The following is a 23,644-nucleotide window of genomic DNA, read 5'->3' as shown; positions in this document are numbered from 1 at the left end:
TTAGAGTCGAGTGAAAAACGGAAATTGTTCAGGATTCAAGCGTTGGAATTCGGCGGCTATTGTCTTGGCGGGCGACCGCTGTTTCATACGGTTCTTGTCTCGTATATCAACACGCGGCAAGAACGCGTGTCGCTCTCATTGACCGGATTTCAACGCTTGAATCCTTCAAATCGAGACAAACAAGGATTATCCGATTCGGGAGCACCAATCACGGTGCTCCACATTCGATGGTCCTTGTTATTTAAGGCACCTGCGCGTGCCTTCTCGCTCTCTTCAGGTTCGCCTCTCGCATCGCTCCTGTAACTTTCGTCAGTCGTCACGGTATATTCTAATCGTCCGGTATTAGTTCTCGCGCCCGTTCGCTGATCTCTCGCGCTCTCAAAATACTCGTTCGTATTTTTCTCGCGCTCTTTCGCGCCGCGTTACGAGCCTTCTGCTTCGCGCCAAGATTTCCGTCGTCCGCGTCGAAGATTTCCGCCTCGCGACGGCACGTGTTTCGTGTCGTTCAAGATCTCCGCTTCGCGATCCGACGGCAGAAGTTGGCTCGCTCAAGATCTCCGCTCGTCCGCCGGCTCGCGTCTCTCACGGCGCATTGTAAGTGCGAGTACTGTAATAAAAGTGCAGTTACACCTTTAATCCTCGCTCTCTCTCTCTCTCTCTGTCTCAACCTCTCATTGACCCATCCTGTGGATTCATTTGCGCGCTCAAATCTGAGTGGTCCCGGCAGCAGGCTGCTCCGACCGTCGGTCGACGCCGAAACAGAAATAAAATCAGTATTTCGCGAATTTAAAGACAATAATAATAGTGGCTAGGAAGTGGATTACACGAAAAGTGAAAAGTTCGTGAAGATCGCTGTCCACGACCCGTTCTCGTGAACGAGGAAGGATAGAGGATAGGGGATATTAATTAAATTAATTAATTAAGAACGAAAAGACAATTAAGTAATTAATAAATTAGTTAGGCATAGGGTTATTAATAGGAAAAATAAATAAATAAATAAGCAAAACAGTGTTATATAGTATTATAGTATTAATAGTGTTAAAGCTTAGCAAGATAGGAATAGTAAAAGTGACCGAGAATTAAATATTATTAAGATAGGATAATAAAGTTAAGGAAGTTAGTAAGTAAGTTAGTTAGTGCGTAAAAATAAACAACAATAAAGTAACTTTAACTTTAACTAGGAAAGTAGAGATAAAATTAGGATAACGAAGAACAGGTAGAGAGAAAAGAACAAACAAGTAGACAGAATAATTAATTAATTAAATAAGGGACATTGGTAAAATTAGTAAATAGGATAAGTAGGATTAGTGGAACAAACAATTATTAACCAGGTAGATAGATAGATAGATAATTAGTAGATAGAGTAGAAAATAGAGAAATTAGTATATAGGAAAACTAGGAATAGGGAAAGCCAATAGAAGTAAGGGAGATAGAAGATATAAGAAAGCTAACGAATTAGTTGGGTAGACAAAGACAACTGGTTGGTTAGACAGAGAAAGAGTGAAGAAAGGATAGACTAGGGCCGATCGGGCTGAAAATTTACAGGGGGGGATTATCGAGTACGAGGACCAAGTAAGGGGCAAAGTGGAGAAGTTTTCTCCCCCCTGGGAAAGATTTTTCAAAATCCCCACCCCTTACCGAGATACAGGTAAAATCAGGCCCGTGTTCGCGAATTAGTGAAAGGCGAGTCGAAAAGATTAGAGAGGCCGCCGAGGGCTGTCCAACGAGCCGCCACGCGACGTAATCGGACAAAGTGTAGTTTCCCGATATAACGGGTGTCGAAAAGGTTTGGAGGAAAAAATAAAAATCCGAGCACGTGGGTCGGACCAGGGGGATAGTGCGGTGAGGGGATTTGATCTGGGGAACTTTGTTCCCTAAGGCAAAAAAATTCCCGAACCCCCCCCCCCCCTCCCTTTTCGAGAGGCCGACCCCAACTAGGCGAAGGAGTCAATTTTTGGAAAAACTTCCAAAGGGAAGTTTTAAGGGTAACCCGAGGGCTATCCAGACCGATGAAAAAAAGTGGGGGTCAATTATAGAAAAACCCCCACTTCCCTCTTGGACCGAACATAAAAAACGATCTTTTTCGGACTCTAACAGACAAACAACAGGGAAAGACAATCAGGCAAAGCGACTACAGGCAAATAGGAACACAATAAATAGGACGCGACAAATAAATAAATTAATCGATTAATAATTAAATTAAAAAGAAGGCTTCTTAGTGGAGGAGTATTGAAAGGTAGAGGAACAACGGATAGAGACCGGGGGGGTAAAACGCATAGGGATAACTATAGGGCCACAGAGACAGAGGAGTTGGTACACAGGATTAGGATTAGGAATAGGGATTAATAGAATATATAGGAATAAGATTAGGAGTAAGAAGCGACGCGATAGTATTAAGTATAGATAGAGATAAGATTGTACATACAGCGAGCGTACCGATAGATTAAGAAAACAGTGAGACGAAAATGTGTGACTAATCATGTGAAGTGGAGACGAACAAATAAATTAGACAAATACGATCTTTAAAAAAAAAAAAAGGTTGACCTTCCGCCTCACGCAGGTGCTCTCCGGCCACGGTTGCTTCGGAGAGTACCTGCATAGAATGGGGCGGGAGCCGACTACGCAGTGCCACCACTACGGCGAAGATGTCGACACGGCGCGGCACACTCTGGAGGAGTGCCCTGCTTGGGCCGGGCCGCGCCGTGTCCTGAGAGCCGCAGTGGGCGGGTGGGACCTCGCGCTGTCGACCGTGGTCGACCACATGGTCGGCAGCGTGGGGTCGTGGAATGCGGTGGCCTCCTTCTGTGAGGTAGTAATGACCCAGAAGGAGGCCGCCGAGCGGGCCCGGGAACGGGACCCGGGCTCCGCGAGGAGGGTGTGGGCGCGGGGACCACCCCCGCGCCGACGTGCGCCCCCAGGAGGGGGGCGGAGAGGGTAGGGAGGGCGCGGGGGTCTCCCCCGCGCCAACGTGTGCCCCCGGTGGTGGGGGGCGGAGGGGGTCTGGCGCGGGGAGTCTCCCCGCGCCCTGTTATGCCCCCACAACTGGGGGCGGTGAACTCGGGGGCCCGGGGTGTGAGCTGACCCGGGCCCCCGGGGGGGAGCATAGCTCCCCCCGTGATAGGCCGACACCCCCCGGGTTAGTTTCCCGGTGTAGGGGGGTGTCGGTCCGTCCCTCCCCGATTGGGGAGGGGGATCCGTGGGGGGTATTGGGTGAGGAAGGGTCGGGGCGTGCCGGATCACGCCTCCGACGGCCCTTCCTTCCGGTGGCGGCGTCTTCTTGTCTCGGCCGGGGCTGGTTCCTTCGGGACACCGGCCCCGAGCGGGACACGAAGACTCCGGGAGCTGTGGGTGGACCGAGCTGGGGCTCGGGAAGCCCAATCCGAAGGCTCCAGGGATGGGGACACCGGGCGGGTCCCTCCGCCCGGGGTCTTATAGCGTAGGCAGTGGGGGAGGTTAACCCCTCCCCCGGGGCATGATGATAGCTGGGAGGTGTCCTGTTGAGTACTCGCGTGATCCAGGCACCTCCCGTGTAGCTTAGGTGGGCGTGAGGTTTTAGTGGGTAGTCTCCGGGGGTTCCGCCCTCGGGGAGAATCCCACATAACCCCGGCTTCCCCCAGGGAGTCGGGGTATGTATAAAACATTTCCTCACGATAAAAAAAAAAAAAGGGTTAGGGTTAGGGTTAGGGTGAGAGCGAAGTGAACCTCCGGGGTGAACGGTGCCTAGAGTTAAAATTTGCAAAGAGAGTATACGAGTAAAGTCGAGTTGAATTTTGATTTTTAAAATAGATAATCCGAGTAAAATAGCAGTAAAAGCTAGTACGGGAGAAATTTTGAGAATTAAATTCAAAAAAGACTTAAAAGTGCAAAAAACATGGAAAAGAACAATTAGAATAAAATAACCGGAATTTTCGCGAAAAAATCGAATTTAGTAACGGTTTTCGCGGAACGAGGAACAAATACGCGAGTAAAAGTGTAAAAACTTAGTAAAAGTTCGCGTGGACAGTGAAAGTTTAGAACAATTGAACAATAATTGACTAATTAGTTAATAAATTAATTAAAAATTAAGAATAGATTAATAGTAGAGTTAGTTATTATTAGTGGAAAATAATAGAATTAATAAATTAAATTAGATTAAGTTAATTACAAGATATAGCAGATAAGTTAACCAGGGGAAATAGTTAGTTAGCTAAAATAAAAATAAGAATAAAAATAAATAAATAAACTAGGTAATTAATTAAATAAATAAACGAAGTGAGTGGACGAGATACGAAAGAGAACTGTACAACGAGGATAGAGCCGGACAGAATCACCTGTAGGAAAAGAGGAAACTCACCAAGGGGTCGGTTCGGATACAGTGTACAGTGACAAAGACAGAGACAGAGACAAGGTAGGAGTTGGACACCATTTATAAGAAAGGGTTAGTCCCTCGAGTGAGATAGCGAATGTCTCAAAGTTCACCGATCGGGCTGAAAATTTATATCTAATAATTATACAGGACAACTAAGAAACAGGGCCTTAGGGGGAGATATTTCTCCCAGGTGGGAAACATTTTTCGATTCCCCCCCTCCCGTCCGAGATATAAAGAAATTTAGGCCAGGACTGAGTGATAGAAGTAAGGCTATAGTAGCAAGAGATAGAGCGAGAAGAGACGGATCCAACGAGCCCAAGAACGGCCGGATCGGAAGAACTTTAGTTTAGGCGTATACCGGGTGACCAGAAAGTTTTGGATAAATTTCGAAAAAACTGGACACGTAGGCCGCGCCGAAATTAAATTTTGGGGAATAGGCAAGGGGAGGGGTAGAAGGAAACCCCGCCTTGAGAAAAAAATTCAAAAATTCGCAATTTTGGGCCGAAAATAACACTTTTGCGACTATAAGGAGACGTTTCTCGTGAATCTGATCAATAGGCCGAGGGACGGGGACCTCTAGGGCTAATCAGTAAGCGAATAAAAAACGAAGGTTAATATACCAAAAAAGGCCACTTTGCTCTTGAGCAAAACCGAAAAAAGGGCATTTTTGAGCGTTTTTGAGAATTTGCGAGCGTTCCTAGGAGACCCCGATAGTTTGTAACTCGAAAAATAAGTGTAGGATAGGCTAAAAAATTATTTGGCGTGCGAAGCGAAAATAAAATAAATCTTTTACATTTTTTACGTATGGAGACGTTCTCCACGTTTATTTCGATTAGAATTTCTAATCTCTTTTCTGAGAACGAAAAGCGTCCCAACAGGCCCCTTTTATTAACGAAAGATACTGTATGCTTTCTTTATACCAAAATCTCTAAACACTCCCTTCTGGCATCCGTTAATCAATATTCTGATAGGAAATAGCCCGGATAACCTTCATTAACCCCTTTCAACGAAAATCTAACTGAGCCCTGCTTTTCATTAGAAGTGACAAAAAATGTGACTGTGACCCTACGCGATATCAAATCTTAAACACAGTACCCCTTTCATTTTCAAGGTATATAAACCCATTCGTTTTCATCCTCATCGGTTAGTCGAGAAGCGGTTCAGTCAAGATTCAGAAACGGTTCCGTAACGTTATAGTAATCGTGCAGTCACGTCGCGTTACAGAGTCAAGTCTAGTGAGATCGGGTTAAAGTCCCTTTCGAATCAATTCATAACCTTATAGATTCCGTTAGTTCGGTATATATTCTATTTGGCATTCAACAATCGCCATCTAACCCCGCATTGCCAGTGCGTCAACACCGTGCAACATAGGTAAACAATTCCTCTAATTGTACATTTATTATATTCATTCGCGACACAAACAACAACACTTGTAGTAATTTCGATTCAGAATAAATTGTCTTGTTTGTTAACTCGCGTACCCTTAATTATTGCCTAAAATCCTAATATAATAATTGAACGTTCCCACACGATACAATCTAACCGCTCGGATTGTATCAATTAAATTATATAGAAGTTACGAGGCTTACTAATACTTGAATTCGATTCAACGAAGATTTCTCCAACCTAGTGGCTCCTTGATTTCGCATTGAGTGCGTCCACGAAATTATACCATCCTAGGCGGATCCCCGATTTCGCATTGGGTTCTTCCGCATCCTAGCAGCTCCCTGATTTCGCATCAGGTGCGTCCGCGCTCTTATACAACCTCCTTTCGTATCGGGTTCGCCGCGTGTTCCCCAGTGACTCCTCGATTTCGCATCGGGTGCGTCCGCGTACCTAACTAACAATTGAAACCATATTCCTGGGGTAAAAATCCCCTCGCCGGCCTCTCGCGCTGCTCATAGCCCTGGCTCGTAACACATTAGGCAGATACGCATAGCGACATAGGATATATCTAGGGTAGGCTAGGCTTAGTTAGAAATAAATAGATAAAATTTAGTCATAAGGCTATATATATATATACAAGAAGAATAGAGTAATAAATAAGTCAAGAGCAAACGATTAATAAATAAGTAGACCAATTAAATTAATTAAATAGATAGTAAAGATGCGAAAAAGATAAGTTCTCAGATATATATATAAATAAATAAATAAATGTACATATAGATTTAGACTTAGTAAGTAGAGAGATAGTCAAGAGAAATATCGGCGGAAAAAAGTTTTTTACCTAAGGTATGAAGATGTGCGATACTTATATACAAATACGGAATTAGAAAAAGAAATAGAGATAGAAGAGTAAGATAAGAATAGCGAGCGAATTAATTTTAAGATAAGCGAATTTTATGTAATTTTCGATGAGCAGCTTTAACAAATAGAGACAAATACACTTATTTCTCTTGTTTTTTGAAACCACCTTCACGACCGCAAACCAGAGAAAACCGAAAAACCGCACAATATTCAGAAATAAAATAGAATTATAACATAAAGATCCCATATAAAACTAACAAACTTGCAAACTTGCCTACTTAACTTGCAAACTTGCCTATTTACTCACTGATATCAATAAATAAATAAGTAATGGCTAGTAAAAGTACCCTCAATACCATAATTCATGAATTGCAAAATTACCTGAAGAAAATAGTTTTAGAAAATAAAGATTTATACCTACCTGACAATCCGGGAAAACGATTCAGACCTGAAAATAGAATAATTTAATAGAAATTAATTAAATAAATATATAAAGTAGAAATATGGATTTAAATACATAGAAAAATAGAACAGCAAAAGAAATAATTAGTTAAGTAAGAATAAAATAGTACTTACAAGCAGTCTGATAAATATAATAAAATATAATAAAATATAAAATAGAATAAGGACTGAAAAAGAAAGAAACAAACAAAAAAACTAGAAGTATAATAAGTAGAAAAAAGCAGGAATAAGAAAAAAGAAAGTAATACATAAGAAGAGAACCGTTAGGCATAGCAAGGGGGGGGAATCCGGGGGAGATAGGCGCGTGCGAACCGACCGAACCCAACCGAACCCCAAGGAGAAAGGCAGACAAGGACAGAACAACAAAACACGAAGAGGACATCCTAACCGCCACCTCACCTATACATATATACAACTGACTTTAAGCTGCTTTCACACAGAAAAGTCAATACTAACTAGTATAATATGTACAGTGCTTCGGATAGAGAAAGAAGCACAACGGAAACCGAAGAGGAGAAAGAGAAAAAAATGGATGACGAGGAGAGATGGCTTACGCCTCTACAACCACCGGATAGAGGAAATATTTTTAAGAGAAGTGCAAAAACGAAGAGGAGTAACGAAAAAGAAAAAGAGAAAGAAAGAGAAAGTTCGAAGAGGGAAAGAGAAGCATACGAAACTGATACAGAAACAAATCTCTCGGATATAATATTATTAGAAAACACGACTTTAAAGAAAAAGAAAATAGACGACAGAAATAATACCTCAACACCCAAACTGAACTACTCAAGAAAGGACAGCGAGGAAAAGAAAAAGAAGGAAAACGAAAAAGAAAGTGAAAAAGAAGAGGAAGAAAATGTACCAAAACTAATAAGTGAACTCTTAACACTACTAAGAAAAACAAGAAATTCTACAAAGGAGGTGAAAGCATACTGTATGGACCAGCGAAGGAAGTCAGGGGCTTCACAAAAACGCATGCGGCACAAGCAGATCGACAGATGGAGGCTGCGATCACCCGCTTGAGAAATATCGAACTCATCATGGAAAATAAAAATCTAAAGCACAGTCTTATGCACAGAGATATTGGAGTTTGTAACGGTTGCGTTTTCCTTCCGCGAGCGGTTAATCGCGAGAGGAAGGAATTCTGTCCTCTCCTGGATTTGCTCAGCGGCCAGGGTCGGCGGAGAGGACAGCGGGTAAAATAAACGTAGGCGGTTTTAGAAAAAGATGTGCTTTATTGCCGGCGGCCTCTTGCCCCGGTTACTGACGAGGGTTCCCGGCTGGCGGGCTCCGGTGCGACGGCTGGCTGTAAGCAGCACGAGAAACGACAAGTTTAACCTACTCTTACTCTAAACTAAACCTACTATATACACAGTAAAATTACGACGAAACGCGGAGCGAGCGGAGTTCGCTAATGTGACGGTAACGCGAAGCGAGCAGGATTCGCTTGTACGGCGGTAGCGCGGAGCGATCGGGACTCGCTATTTTACGGCGGAAACGCGGAGCGATCGGGACTCGCTGTTACGGCGGGAACGCGGAGCGATCGGGACTCGCTATTTTACGGCGGAAACGCGGAGCGATCAGGACTCGCTGTTACGGCGGGAACGGCTATTTTACGGCGGAAACGCGGAGCGATCAAGACTCGCTAGTACGGCGGGAACGCGGAGCGATCAGGATTCGCTGGTTTCTACGGTGTTTCCGATCCGGTGGATTTCCGTGATTCCGGGCCTACAGCTGGTCGGTAGGAACCACCGCGGCTCGGCGAGATGATAGTGGATCGATGTTTCCTCGCTGATGGCCGAGCGCACGGTGGCCGCGAATCTGCTCCGACTCCGGACCGACGGGACGCCCCACCCGTCGTCCCCGAATCGGATCGCGGTGGGGGTCGCTCGCACCTAGGCGAGCCCAGGGAACGAGCTTCCCGTCACCAACGTCGTAGCTCGTGCAAGACGAGCCCCGAACGCGGCTGCGATCCGATGAGGACTGCCACGAATGTGACGCGACGCCTGGTCGCGGACCGGTGAGCGAATTTCGCAGGATCGGCGGAAAGGAATCGGGGAGGGGGGAGAGAGCTGGAGCGCGCGACGAGTAGTAGCGCCCGGAGACACTGCTCTCGTCCGTCTGCTCACTCAAGACCTCCTCGCGGTACTGGTGTCGCTCGCACACGGATGAAGCCGTAGTACGGGTCCCACCAAGCACCAGCGTGTTCGCACACACACACGGAAGAAGCCGTAGTATGCGTGTTCACACGCGGCTGCGAGTGGCCAAGAGCTTGGGATGATCCCCGTTGAGCAGCTCCAAGCCAACTCCGAACTAAACGCGCTCTGCTCCGGTATTTATGCAGAAAGCGCGGATCACGGAGAGCGCGCCGTCTCGCGAAATGTTCGCGAAGCGGCGGCGTGCTCCGATTGGTTCGCGCTCGGGACGGTTGCGGATTGGCTCGCACTAAGGTCCGCTGTGCGAGCTCGCGACGGAACGCGGATTCCGCCGTTTCGTCGCAAGTTCAGTGTTCCTTTAAAGAGAAAGTAGAAGAGAAGGGAAGGAAAATGGGAGGAGCGGTAAGAAGAGCAGTAGAGGAAACAAGAAAAACGCTAATATACGAGAGCGAAACAGATGACAATGCAATGGGAAGAAGCGGAGAAACAATACAAGAAAAAGAAAAAGAAAAAGAGAACGAATGGAAAGAAGTGGAGAATAAAAAGAAAACGGCCAGGAAAAAGAAAAAGGAAGAGATAGAGGAAAATGAAAGGAAAAAACAGGAAAACGAAAAAGAAAGGGAGAGGAGAGAGAGAGAAAAAAAGGAAAAGCTACCCCCAATCCCGAAATCGGAGGCGGTGATTATAAAAACCTCAGAAAATAGAACGTTCGCGGACCTATTTAAAAAATTAAAAGCAAACCCAGGGGAAAACATTGAACGGTATTCATGCTGTGAGAAAGTCAAGGGGAGGCGACATAGTAATAGAGATGGAGAGGGGCACAAAGGCCGAAACATTAGAAAAATTTGCAAAAAATACCCTTTTTTTTTAATATCTAAATTTCCTTATTTATTTCATTTCCATATATCAGTTCTAATCTTATAATTCCTATTCACTATCGCTCGCTATATGTTTTTTGTTCTAGGTTCTAAGTCACGCTTGACTCCCGCTATCTTAAAAATTACCGCTCGCTGTTTTTCTCGGAACTCGGCCTATTCGGTTGCTGGCTTTAAGCCGGCTCGCTCGCCTAAAATTTACAATTTTGTATTAATAACTAAAAAAAAAAACAAAAAATAAAAAATAAAAAAAATTTTTGAAAAAAAAAAAATTTTTTTTAAAAAAAAAATTTTTTATTTACGCCCTTCGCGTTCCTCGGCCCTTGCCCTAGGCTCTAGAATCCTAATCTAATCGATTTTTGCCTTCCTGGCCCTGTCTCAGTCCAAAAACTCGCTTGTTCGTGAGGATTTCGGCTTAAATCCTTCACTACTTTCCTCCTGGGGGGTTCCTAGGCCGGTATACGCGTTTTCGCAATTTTTTGTTCTAAACGCTTTTACTCCAATATTTCTCTACCTTGTTCTGCACGTACTCGGGTCCGGTCGTAGCTGTCGCTACCTCTATACCCGGTGCCCGGCCTACAAAAAAGATTTGGTGGCCGATTTCTCGGCTACCGTTTGGGCTATCCGAGAAATTCTTTTTTGTGCGTATAGCCCTTCTTAGGGAGCACCGATCGTATATTTTCTCTTTATCAAAATTATGTCTCCTTCTGTCACGTGACACCGTTATCTCGGCCCCAGGTGGTCCGATCGAGAAACCGACCCGCCGGCAATCGTAATCGATCGACTTCGATTGTCGGTAGCGATCTCTCTCCCGGGTGTCTAAAATACCCCCACCGAGTTTGGAGTCCCAACTCGGGTATTTACCTGGGGTCGATTTTAACGGTGTACACTGTATATATGAAAGTTTGGTGGGAGGTCCGGAGGGCCCTAAACCTTCTAAATCCGTTTGGACCTTCCCGACAGCCCTTTTGGTTCGAAAGTTATTCAACAATAACCGCCGGGCCACCAAACATGTATCGCCCTGTAGAATCAAAATTGTTCAGAAACGTGTCAATATCAACCTCCCAAAAAATTTCCGAATTTGGATGATTTTTTCCTATACTTGCTGTTAAGTTAACCCTTTTAGAGGCCTCGGACGAAAATTTTTTATATAGGGAATTTTATTCCTTGACCCATACGGTTTTTATTTCCCTGGTTGCTTTTACTAAAATTTTGCTATTTTTGGAATAAACCTCAGTTCTAGCTAAAAATAGTCTATTCCGGTACTTTTTAATCGACCTATACACGTTATTTTATATCTAATCTAGCCTAAGTCTATTCTTATAATTAATTACTTGTATTTTACCTATTAACTACGCTCTTTTCACTATTTTACCTACTTCTAACTATTATTTTTTAACCTAATTTATTCTTTTTTATCTAGTTATTTATTTAGAGGGGGGATAGAGGCCCCGGCCCCCGGTTTATAATTGTTTGTAGCGGAGGCTTCCCCTTTTTACTCTTTCACTATTTCACTTTCACTTGTTTTGAGTGTTTTTCACTATATTGTACCCCAGTTTTCACTTTCTTCAACTCTCGACCGTTTCCACTTTCACCTTTTCGACAGATAAATTACATTAAGTTAAATTAAATTAAATTAAAACAATCTAAATACCCGCTTTATTTACACTAAACGTTACTAAGGGAACGACTCCTCACCCCTCTCTCCAATAAATCCGATTAATTTCAAACCAATCAACCGATTTATTCTCAAGAGAAAGATCAGGAATCGCCACTGAATTTCGAATTTGGTCTGTCTCGACTGAAGACTCAAATCGTTCTTGCAAAAAATACCCTGGGAGAGGACTGCCAAGTAAGGAGGATGGCGCCGAAAGTAATGTACGAAATTAAGGATTTGGACCCCACAATGGACAGGGAAGAGTTAATACAAGAACTAGCGAGGGTACTAAACCGTCAAACAAACGAAATTGAAATTAAAACAATGAGATTTGGGTACGGAGGGACCAAAACAGCAATAATATCCCTCCCAGCAGAAGAAGTTGATAAGATAGGACAAGAGAATAAAATAAAAATAGGGTTCACAAATTGTAGAATGAAGAGGACACAAAACATCATCAGATGTTTTAAATGCCATGCCTTCGGACATATGTCCTACAATTGTGCAGTGGACCTCAAAGGACAAGAACTATGCAGGAGGTGTGGCGGTGTAGGCCACCAAATAAATGGCTGTGAGGCGGTAAGATGCTGCGTGCTCTGCGTCAGAGAAGGGGTACACGCGTCGAAGGCCGAGCACGTGGCAGGAGCAGTCAACTGCCCACAATACAAAAAATATATAGAGCGTACAGCTAGGAGTTCGGCTAATATTTAAAATTCAATTTTAAAATATTACAGATAAATCTGAATCACTGTAGGTTGGCCCACTACCTCCTTATGCAATCAGCAGTGGACCTGGGAGTGGACGTAGTGTTGATCCAGGAACCACTGTTCAACCCGGGGAACTGGATATATGCACCAGGAGGTACAACAGCAGTGTGGGTGACAAGGAACAACGGCCACAAGAGAATGGAAGATGGTGACAAAACGGACGAAAATTTCGTAGCTGTAAGATTTAAAAACATGACACTCGTAAGTACGTACTATCCTCCAAGTATGTCCTCAGATTTGTTTGCATATAATATAAAAAGGTTAATGCATTTCACTAAAAAAGAGAGAAATTTAAGAAACAAAATTATAATCGGAGGGGATTTCAACGCCAAGTCCCCAGCCTGGGGATCAAAAGAACAAAACCTGAAGGGGACAATTCTCCTAGAGGAGCTATTAACGAACAACATGAGCCCATGTGTGCCAGAAGGGGGGCACACCTTTGAGAGAGGACGTGCCACCTCGAATCTCGACTTTGTGGCAGTATCACAAGAGCTACTCAGGCCAGAATTTGTATTATCAAGTAAAGTGCTGAATGTAGAAACTGCATCTGACCACAAATATCTAATTTCAGAAATTCAAATAACAGAAGGAGCCCATACAGAAAAAACGAACTACGGAGTAAAGTGGAAAATTACCAGGTCGGGAATCACCAGGCTGGGGACGGCCTTGCAGCGCAAACTGAGAGAGAACGAAATGGAGCAGGATAGTACGTACAACGACGAGAAAATAGACAAATTCCTGACATGCATGTACGAGAGCTGCGATGAAGCCTTAGACAAGGCAGATATAACGAATAACAAAGAAAAAAGGAACCCCTGGTGGACAGCAGAAATTAAAAAAGAAAGAACAAGGACCCAGAGACTGAGGAGAGAGGTCCAAATCGCGAGAAAAAGGGGAAAAGAAGAAGAGAGGGAAGCGAACAATTTTCTGTACAAACTAGCCAAAAGAAACTTGCAAAGAATGATCGGGAAAGCAAAAGAAAAACATGGAAAGAATTATGCGATACCATCGATAAAGATGTATGGGGGAAACCCTATAAAATCATAATAACACAGATCAAAAAAAATAATCCTCCCGCTTTGCTCTCAGAATCAGCGGCAAATAGGGTTATGAAGGACCTCTTTCCTCAAAGAAGTAACGGAGAGGAGGAAACTGACGATGGAAGTCCCGCAACACAGAACCGACAAAGAACGCTAGACGAAGAACGAAATATCCTAATACCGGTAGTAACAGAGGGAGAGATCCTGGAAGCAGTAAAAAAACTAAAACCGGGAAAAGCACCAGGGATCGACGGGATGCAACCCGAGATAATTAAAACAATGGCAGAGTTAAGGCCGGATAGATTCGCAGCCCTGTTTACCGGAATTTTGACAAGGGGAGCCATCCCCGCAAATTGGAAAAGAGCAAGGACGATTATGCTGAGAAAAGAGGGAAAGGACCCGTCCAACCCATCAGCATACCGACCGATATGTATAATAGATGCAATTGCCAAGCTTTTCGAATATTTTTTAAGAGCCAGACTGCACAAGGAATTGGGACTGAGGCCATTTAGCAAATGTCAATATGGTTTTACTAGAGGCACATCCACGGTGCATGCAATGGAAGAAGTAAAAAAGGCGGCATTAGAGGCCTCAAATAAAAATAGATACGCAGTCCTGATAGCCTTGGACGTAAAGAACGCGTTTAATTCGTTAAGTTGGAAGGCCATCCACAAGGAGTTGGAGAAAAGAAATGTTTCAGAATATATAACGAGAATAATAAAGGATTATTTTAAAAATAGAAGAGTCGAATACGAAGCACCACAGGAAAACGTAAAACTAAGCATGAAAATGGGAGTACCACAGGGCTCAGTATTGGGTCCATTTATGTGGAATGTCGTGTACGATGAATTACTGAATAGTCAGAACCCACTGTTCGAGCAATCAGCTGTTCGGTGCCGCTGTGCGTCCGCACGCACACACGGCAAATTAGCGACTGCCGAACTTTGTTTGTATTGAGGACTCGGCTGTCGTCGCGGTTCGTCTCTCTCTCTCTCTCCCCGCACACTTCGGGCGGACCGAGTAGTTCGGGGTGCGCGGCGAGGGGAGAGAGCCCCGTCAATATACACGGCAATCCGTCGAGCCCTCGCTCTCTTTTCCGAGAATCGCAGCGGTAATAGCAATAAATCAGTTAGCTCTCCCACAAATCACATTTTATTTCTCTCAATTATTTCGGGATCGTGAGTTAAAGGTTCTGCGTTACGGAACCCAACGAAGACCCAAAACATTTGGTGCCGAAACCCGGGAATAGAGTGTGCCGATTTCTCTATTCCACTCGATCCACCGCAGAATTACGAAGAATTCTGTGCATCACCGCGAGTTCTGTTGTGCGCTTCCGTTGTCTCCTCGAGTGATCCGCGAGTGCATCGAGCATCTTCCGAGGCTCCGTCGCAGACAATCAGGAAGCACCTGAAAGGAAAGGAGCAGAAGTGAATTCTTCGAACAGAATTCGTGAGACCGTTCTCGAAAAACGGTACTTAGACCGCGTGGCGAACCGTTACGGATTCGAATATTCCGTGACCTTCCACCGGGACACCAACCGTTCTCGAACCGACCGAGGCAAGGTGTTTACCGCGATACGCGTAAAGTCCGTTGTCTTTCGCGTCTCGATCAGTTGTTTTTACGTCCCGTTTGAATTTAACTGCCGAAACAATGCCGCAAACGTTCAGCGATGTAGTGGTCGCTCAGGAGGAGATCGCTGGCCGCATTAAGAACTGCATTACCAATACCGACAAATTGGGGGCAGCGAAACTCTCCGCGGTTGTGCTGAAGAAAAGGATCGAATTGCTGGAAAGTTACTGGCGCAACTTCACCGCAAATCACAACGCTATGAGACCGATGCCAGATTACGCCGCCAGTAACTACAGGAAGAGAGGCCTATACGACGAAGTCGAGGAAGCCTACATTCAGAACTCCTCTGAATTGGTGGAGAGGCTAGAAAACCTGAAGCCCGCCGCCTCAGCAATTCCGGCTGAAGCCGAGTCTCACGAGTGCAACGCCGGAACCAGACTGCCGACCCTGACCATCGAGAAGTTTTCGGGCGATCTCCTACGGTGGGAGGAGTTTCGCGATTCGTTTCGCGCTACGATTCACAACTCGAAACGATTGCAGGACGTCCAACGCCTACAATATTTGAAGGCGAGCCTTACCGGTGCGGCTGCGAAGGTCATCGCGCGTACGTCCCTGACAGATGCGAACTATTCGACGGCGTGGGCGGCACTCGAACGTCGTTATGGAGGCATCCGTGTACTGACCACCGCTCACCTCGGAAGACTACTGGACTGCCCGGCAGTAAAACGACCGTCGACGGAAGAATTGACCAGAGTCCTCGACGAGTTCTGTCAAGCTCGAGATGCTCTGGCCGCGCTAAAAAAATCAGTCGACACTTGGGACGACTGGTTCGTAACACTCCTCGTCAGGAAGCTGGACTCGACGACGCGCCTGGACTGGGAAAAAATGTTCCCGGATCCGACGATCATGCCGTCTTTCGTGGAAATTCGAGATTTCCTCGAATCACGCATCCATGCCTTGGCCTCGACTCAAGAGCCGATGTGTTCGTCAACAACGACCAAGCGAGAGGAGACGCGAAAGTCCGAACAGAGGACGGCCATGACTGTGCAGATGACCAAGGGGCCATCCGCGAAGGCCAACAACGTACGGAAGTGCCCGCTGTGCTCGGACAACCACCAGCTAGGGCACTGCAGCCAGTTTAAAACCCTTAGCGCGCCGGAACGCAAGGAATTTGTGTATCGAAACAAATTGTGCGTTTCGTGCTTCTCGGGAACCCACTTGCTCGCGGCGTGCACGTCTTCCTATCGGTGCATGGTGTGCGGCGGTCATCACCACACTTCGCTTCACGAGGCGTTCCGGAAGAGTGAAGCTCCCGCGCAGCCAAGCTCAAGTTCGGTGAACACGTTCAGGTCGAATCGCGTTGTTTTACTGGCCACCGCGCGCGTCCAGTTGAAGTCCCCGAACGGTCGCAGTGTCTTCGCTCGCGCGTTACTCGATCCCGGGTCCGAAATGTCATTCGTGACGGACGATGTCGTGCAAGCGTTACGTCTTCCGCGCCGGAACGTGGAGGTTCATTTGACCGGATACCAGGAGATAAACGTGGGCACGGTACGCCACGAAGTGTCCGTGCTACTTGCGTCTAGTCGCGACTCCAAGTTCCGACTCGCGTTAAACGCGCTGGTGACGCGAAAAATTACCGCTCCGACTCCAGCGGTAGAAATTAACGACGAGAAGTGGACTCACCTCCACGGACTTCCGTTGGCCGACGAGGACTTCCGCTCTCCGAACAGGGTGGAATTACTTCTCGGGGCAGATGCGTGTGGTCACCTCCTCCTCGAGAATCGAGTCGGACCAATGGGCACTCCTCCAATTGTTCGAACGCCCTTCGGCTGGGCGCCGATGGGCACAACCTCATCCACGAAAAACGACAGCGCTGGACCTCGGGTGCGATCCTTGCTAGTTCAGCCTGCACGAGACCTCCGAGACGATTGGCAGAGGTTCTGGGAACTGGAGGAAGTGCCAACGAGCACAATAAGCACGCCTCAGGACGAAGCATGCGAAAAGCACTTCCAAGATACACACCGCAGAGATCGGGAAGGACGCTACGTTGTGCGCTTACCGTTCGTTGCCACCCCAGGCACCGATGTCGGAGTTCCGCGATCGGCTGCCGTTCGCTTGCTCTTATCGTCCGAAAGGAGACGAGAAAGGGACGAGACGCTCCGACAGAAATACTCCGAATTCCTGGAGGAGTACGAACGGCTCGGGCACATGGAGTTCGTCTCGCGGCACTCGACTGGCGGGGGGAGGGGGAGAATTACCTTCCGCATCACGCCGTGTGGCGGGAAAAACCATCCGGGAAGAAAATACGAGTAGTGTTTAATGGCTCTTACGTTTCAGGCAGAGGCAGTACCATTAACGACTACCTGGCTGCCGGACCGAAGCTCCAAACTGACCTCTGGGCCGTAATAACGAGGTGGCGATTCCATCGGCATGCCTTTTCGACGGACATTGTAAAAATGTTTCGCCAGATCAAGGTGCATCCAGAGGACAGGGACTGGCAGAGGATCGTCTGGAGGAACGATCCAAGCGAGGAAGTACGGGACTTCCGTTTGACGACGGTGACCTACGGCACGACGTCGGCTCCGTACCTCGCCTCGAGAGTACTGCTCCAACTTGCCGACGACGAGAAGGCTCGATTTCCGCGGGGTGCAGCGATTCTCCGAGCGAATTCGTATGTCGATGACATTCTGGCCGGAGGAGATGACATCGACGACACCGAGGAGGCTCGACGTCAACTCACGGACATCCTGACGGCGGGCGGATTCCCGCTGGATAAGTGGGCGACCAACTACTTGTCGTCGAGCTCCGGTCTCGTTCAGTTGTTGCAGGGTCACCAAGAGGCAGGAGCACTGGGACTCAAATGGAGCACGGCGAACGACACTCTGTCTCTTGCGGCTCCGAAGCTCAGGACTGCCACATCAGGTCAACGATGGACCAAACGATCGGTTTTGTCTGAGACGGCCAGGCTTTTCGATCCATTGGGGTGGCTGTCTCCGATCAGCATTGCCGCGAAGATCCTGCTGCAGGACCTCTGGTTGTCTGGATTGTCGTGGGACGAGCCGCTGTCTGAGCTGTTTTCCGAGCGATGGAAGCAACTTCGATTCGAGATGGAGAGGACCGATCGAATCACAGTTCCGAGATGGATTGGCTATCGTGCGGCGACCAGCGACAGTATAGAGCTGCACGGGTTCAGCGACGCGTCGGAAAGGGCATACTCCGCAGCCGTCTTCATAAGGGTGCCAGTTACCGGTGCAAGGGCCGAGACGCACCTACTGATGGCGAAGACCAAGGTCGCTCCAACGAAACCACAGAGCATTCCCAGGCTGGAGCTGTGCGGCGCTCTACTGCTGGCCCGATTGCTGAGAGCAGTAGGAGATTCGATGCGGCCTCACAGCGTGACTATGCATGCGTGGACCGATGCATCGGTCGTCCTAGCCTGGGTGAGGTCTCATGCTTCCAGGTGGAAACCGTTTGTGGCACAGAGGGTGGCCGAGATCCAGCGCCTGCTACCGGACGTTGAGTGGCGACACGCGAGGACAGACGAAAATCCTGCGGACCTTGCCACGCGTGGGATTTCAGCGCAGGTACTGGTCGACGATGACCTCTGGTGGAGCGGTCCCTCGTGGTTGTCAGGGCCTCAGGAGGATTGGCCTGGCGCATGTGACGTCGACGAGAGCGAGGCTCCGGAGCGCAGAGTGACGGTCACGACGACGATGGCAAGGAAGACGAAGTCCGGCGACCATCCCAGTCTGCGAGCCGTCTTCGAATCGCCCTGGGACCCTCTCCGATTCTCGTCAGCGTTGAGGCTGGTCCGAGTGACCGCGTATATGCGACGATTCGCAAATAACGCTCGCTCCATCGGTACACCGCAGCACGGGTTCCTGACAGCCACCGAAATCGACGAGGCGTGGGTGAGCGTCCACCGAATGAGCCAAGCTGACGACTTTGGCGACGAACTTGCTGGAATGGAGAAGGGTAAGCTAGTTAAATCGACCTTGTTTGGGAATGGGTGGCTGGGACAGCCTTATCGGAAGGCTTGGAAATTCGAGGCGGATGGTCGGAAACGGATAGGGCGAAAACTCCGAGCGCCGGGACTATGCGAACTGGAAAATCGGATCGAGCACGTGGTCGGTCGAGAATAAAAGAATGCACTATACGTTGCCACACTTGTATTTGGATTAAAGGTTCACACTTGATCGTTAAACCCTACGTACACGATATACGTTGTGAGTTATCCGGTACGCGCGGTACTTTCCGAAATCACGGCTTTAAACAACGGTTTGGTATCACGTGCGATCGCTGAGACGGTTCGCCGAAAAAGAAGGCCGATTCCGGGAATCGCTCGCGGATGTCGTCACTCGCGAGTGCGACGATTGGCTAGTGTGCCGTGGGCTTATTCGTAGAGACGGACGTGCTCGGGAGCTAATTAGCGCTACGCCTGAGCGCGCGCGGTTTTGAATCGTACAAAGTCGCGGGATCGGCCCGCTGCCCGTGTTGCTCGGAGCAACTCGTCACCGATTCCCGAACAGACCTCGACCCTTGTTTCTCTTCGGCCGATTATAGATCGTCAAGGTGTCTTACGAGTGGGAGGACGACTGGACCACGCAGCAGTTTCATTCGACCAGAGACATCCTGTGATAGTCGACCGACAGTCTCCGTTGGCACCATTGCTGATCCGGTCAGCTCATCTTCGGACGCTCCATGGGGGAGTGAACTTGACGCGGGCGACGCTCAGGCTCCGCCACTGGATTCCGCGAGACAAGACGCTGGTGAAACGGGTCGTAAAAGGTTGCGTTACCTGCACTCGACTCCAAGGGCGCACCAGCAACCAGCAAATGGGAATGCTGCCTGCCCAGCGAGTGCAACCAGCCAGGGCATTCTCGGTCAGCGGAGTCGATTATGCTGGTCCGATTCCGATGCTCATGACGAGAGCAAGAGGACAACGGACCACCAAAGGATACATCGTCGTTTTCGTGTGCCTGTGCACGAAGGCGGTCCACTTAGATGTCGTGTCCGATTTGTCCTCAGCCTCCTTCATCGCCGCTTTCAAACGCTTCGTAGCTAGACGCGGAAGATGTCACCAGATGCTGAGTGACAACGCTACGACGTTCAGAGGTGCCGATCAGCTTCTGAAGCGCATGTTCAACGCTGCATCGACCTTTTACAAGGAAACGGCGGAATTGCTGGCCGCCGACGGAACGGAATGGAGGTTCATACCGCCGTATTCTCCTCATTTCGGCGGTCTGTGGGAAGCGGCCGTGAAATCCGCGAAGAGGCATCTACGACGCACAATAGGGGAACAACAGCTCACCTTCGAGGAGCTTTCCACCTTGCTGTGTCAAGTGGAAGCTTGTATGAACTCTCGACCCCTCTCCGCCTTGTCCGACGATCCAAATGATCCTCCCTTCCTCACGCCGAATCATCTGGTTAACGCTTCTTCTTTGTGCGCAGTTCCAGAACCGGGTGACGAAATCACGTACGACGCAGGCCGACGGAGATGGAACCTTGTATCCAGACTTCTGGAAGGTTTCTGGCAGCGGTGGCGTACCGAATACCTGAGCCAGCTGCAGACTCTTCCGAAATGGCAAAGGGCACGGGAGAATCTTGCTGTCGGAGCGGTCGTGCTCCTGAAGGACGATCTCGCGCCGCCTACGAAATGGCCTCTCGGACGAGTCGTCGAGGTGCATCGGGGATCCGACGGACGAGTGCGTGTGGCTGTCGTGAAGACCGCTACCCGTACCACCACCAGAGCCATCCAGCGCCTTGTACCGCTCATTTCCTCCGAGCATTCCACCGGCGAGGAAACGTGACTCCTTTCACGGCGGGCGGTGTTTAGACGCACATTGTACATATTGTAAATAATTGTAAATATCTGTAGCTCACTTCGTTCACTCTGTTCACTTTGTTCACTTCGTTCACGCCGTTCACTCTGTTCACTTCTCTGTATAACATCCGAAAACCATTGTACTATTTCGTTGCCGACCCGACAACGAGGCGGGCGGTATGTTCGAGCAATCAGCTGTTCGGTGCCGCTGTGCGTCCGCACGCACACACGGCAAATTAGCGACTGCCGAACTTTGTTTGTATTGAGGACTCGGCCGTCGTCGCGGTTCGTCTCTCTCTCTCCCCGCACACTTCGGGCGGACCGAGTAGTTCGGGGTGCGCGGCGAGGGGAGAGAGCCCCGTCAATATACACGGCAATCCGTCGAGCCCTCGCTCTCTTTTCCGAGAATCGCAGCGGTAATAGCAATAAATCAGTTAGCTCTCCCACAAATCACATTTTATTTCTCTCAATTATTTCGGGATCGTGAGTTAAAGGTTCTGCGTTACGGAACCCAACGAAGACCCAAAACACCCACCGATGTCAAAAAAGATCGCTTTCGCGGATGATTTGGCACTAATTGTACAAGCCTCAACGGTAAACAGATTGAAAATAAGAGCGGAACAGATGGCAGAAGAGGCGAAACAGTGGATGGCCTCGGTAGGACTATCTCTAGCAGAAAATAAGACGGAAGCAATGATGCTGAATTGTAAAAAAGTGGAAGAAAACTTAACTTTTAAAATAGGAGACGCAGAAATAAAACCCTCAGAAGAAATAAAATATTTGGGAGTGACATTTGACAAGAGCAAAAGCTTTAGAAGACATATAGAAAATAGCACGAACAAGGCCATTAAAACGATGGCTGCATTAAGCAGCGTAATGACCAATAAAATGAGGACAAAACAATCTGCGAGAAAGCTGTTTTATATGACTACAGAATCCATTGTTCTCTACGGTGCTCCCATATGGGCAGAGGCAGCGGAGAAAATTTCGATTAGAAGAATTCTAAGAAACACCCAAAAAATCGGCTTAGCCAGAGTGGTATCAGCATATAGATCAGTGCCATTGGAAACACTATCTGTATTAGCGGGAATACCGCCATGGGACCTCAAAGTAATTGAAAGAAGGGAAATCTTCGACGAAGAAATAGAAATGTTCGAAACCCTACAAAATCAAACTGGCATAGAAAATGAAAATGATCAAGGCATGGAAAGAACAGCAGCTGTAAGGATTAACAGTAACGAAAGTAGAGAGGCCCCGGAAGAGTACGGAGAAGAAGCCCTGGAAAGAATGAGGGATAAATTGAAAAAAATCATTAGAAAGAGAGCAAAAGAGAGAACTGACGAGAGATGGCAAGAGAAATGGAACGCTGCAACGGTGGGCAGGTGGACGCACCGACTAATACCTAACATTGAGATTTGGAAAAATAGGAAGCATGGGGAATTGAACTTCTATTTAACACAGGCACTAACAGGGCATGGAGTATTCAATAATTTCAGATGCAGAATTGGGAAGACAGGTACGGACGAGTGCTGGTACCATGCGGGAACGCCGGATACACCAGAGCACACCTTGGTGGACTGCCAGAGATGGGAGGAGGAGAGGAGGCCACTGAGGGAAGCACTAAACACCAGAACGGGTCCACTGCTAATCGAAGAGATCATGAAAGGAATTCTGGCAGACGAAAATGCATGGAGAACCTTCTCAAAATTTTGCAAGGAGGTACTAACCGAAAAGGAGAAGGAGGAGAGAAAGAGAGAAAAGGAAAATCTGGATAACCCGGTCATGCGAGGGACAGAGGAGGATCTGGAATCTGCAGATGCCGAAAGAATGTGTGACCTGTAAAAAAAATGACGAGTTAAGTACTAACAAAAACATAAGATAAAAGAGAAACAAAACTAGAATATAAATGCGCTTAAAAACTTCTTTCTTTATGTTGCAGGTCGATCTGGGAGGACCCGGAGGAGGGAAAGGGGGGCGAAGAGGCGGAGGACGACGACGCGGGAGAAGAGGACACGGAGGGGAAAAAGGAGGAGCCACCAAGGACAGCGGATGCCTGAGAAGAAGCGGACTTCGCGGGACCGGGCTAAAGCTGTCACACTGGAATCAACTTCTGCACTCATCCGGCGTTTCTCGGGACACCCGGTACGTGGGAGAACACCCTGGACCCCCCTCCCTCCCTCCGAAGGACCCCCCTCCTTGGGGAGACTGCGGCATGAAGAAGAAGTGCAGCGAAAAGCGCAGCGAAAAATAAATGTAAGGTCCAGCGGCGTAGTGGTTGGCGACACGGTTGCGGTAGCGCAGGGGGCGAAAAGATAAGGTAGAAACCTGAAAAGACTAGACAGAACCGAGTAAATTGTAGAAAGGGTCAATAGCAGTAAGGGGTTTTATGTAAAGAGCGACAAGATGGCGGGTTTAGACGAAAGCACGTGGCGAGATAAATTTTAACTATTTATAGGATTAGGGTTAGGGTTAGGGTTAGGGTTAGGGTGGGGACCGAGGGGATATGGGCTTAGTAGTGGTGACTCGGATCCACTACTAGGTATGCCACAGTGGTGGCGGTCATATCCCTAAAATCCTCTACGCTCCACCTCCTCGTGGTGGTCCCTGGGAACACACACAGTTGTGTGTTGCTAACGGAGCGAGGGGTATTCCGCGGGAAGTAGTCCTAATGATGTGTGAGACGATGCCGGCGGGATCTTCGG

General features: G+C 47.8%; 1 protein-coding gene across 1 annotated transcript; it reads left to right on the top strand.

The window, feature by feature from the left end:
• The first annotated feature begins 11,946 nt into the window (after positions 1-11,946).
• Positions 11,947-20,928, top strand: LOC143363698 (uncharacterized). The gene is made up of 10 exons (XM_076804244.1): positions 11,947-12,027; positions 12,477-12,710; positions 12,843-13,029; positions 13,081-13,528; positions 14,023-14,408; positions 15,162-15,508; positions 15,659-17,354; positions 17,456-19,093; positions 19,682-20,470; positions 20,570-20,928. The coding sequence occupies exons 1-10, from the start codon at positions 11,947-11,949 to the stop codon at positions 20,926-20,928; spliced, it is 6,165 nt and encodes a 2,054-aa protein (XP_076660359.1).
• The last annotated feature ends 2,716 nt before the right edge of the window (positions 20,929-23,644 follow it).

The sequence above is a fragment of the Halictus rubicundus genome, unplaced genomic scaffold (assembly GCF_050948215.1).
Source record: "Halictus rubicundus isolate RS-2024b unplaced genomic scaffold, iyHalRubi1_principal scaffold0099, whole genome shotgun sequence".
Lineage (NCBI taxonomy): Eukaryota > Metazoa > Arthropoda > Insecta > Hymenoptera > Halictidae > Halictus > Halictus rubicundus.
The sequence above is the reverse complement of the archived record's forward strand: the minus strand, read 5'-3'. Positions and strand labels throughout refer to the sequence as shown.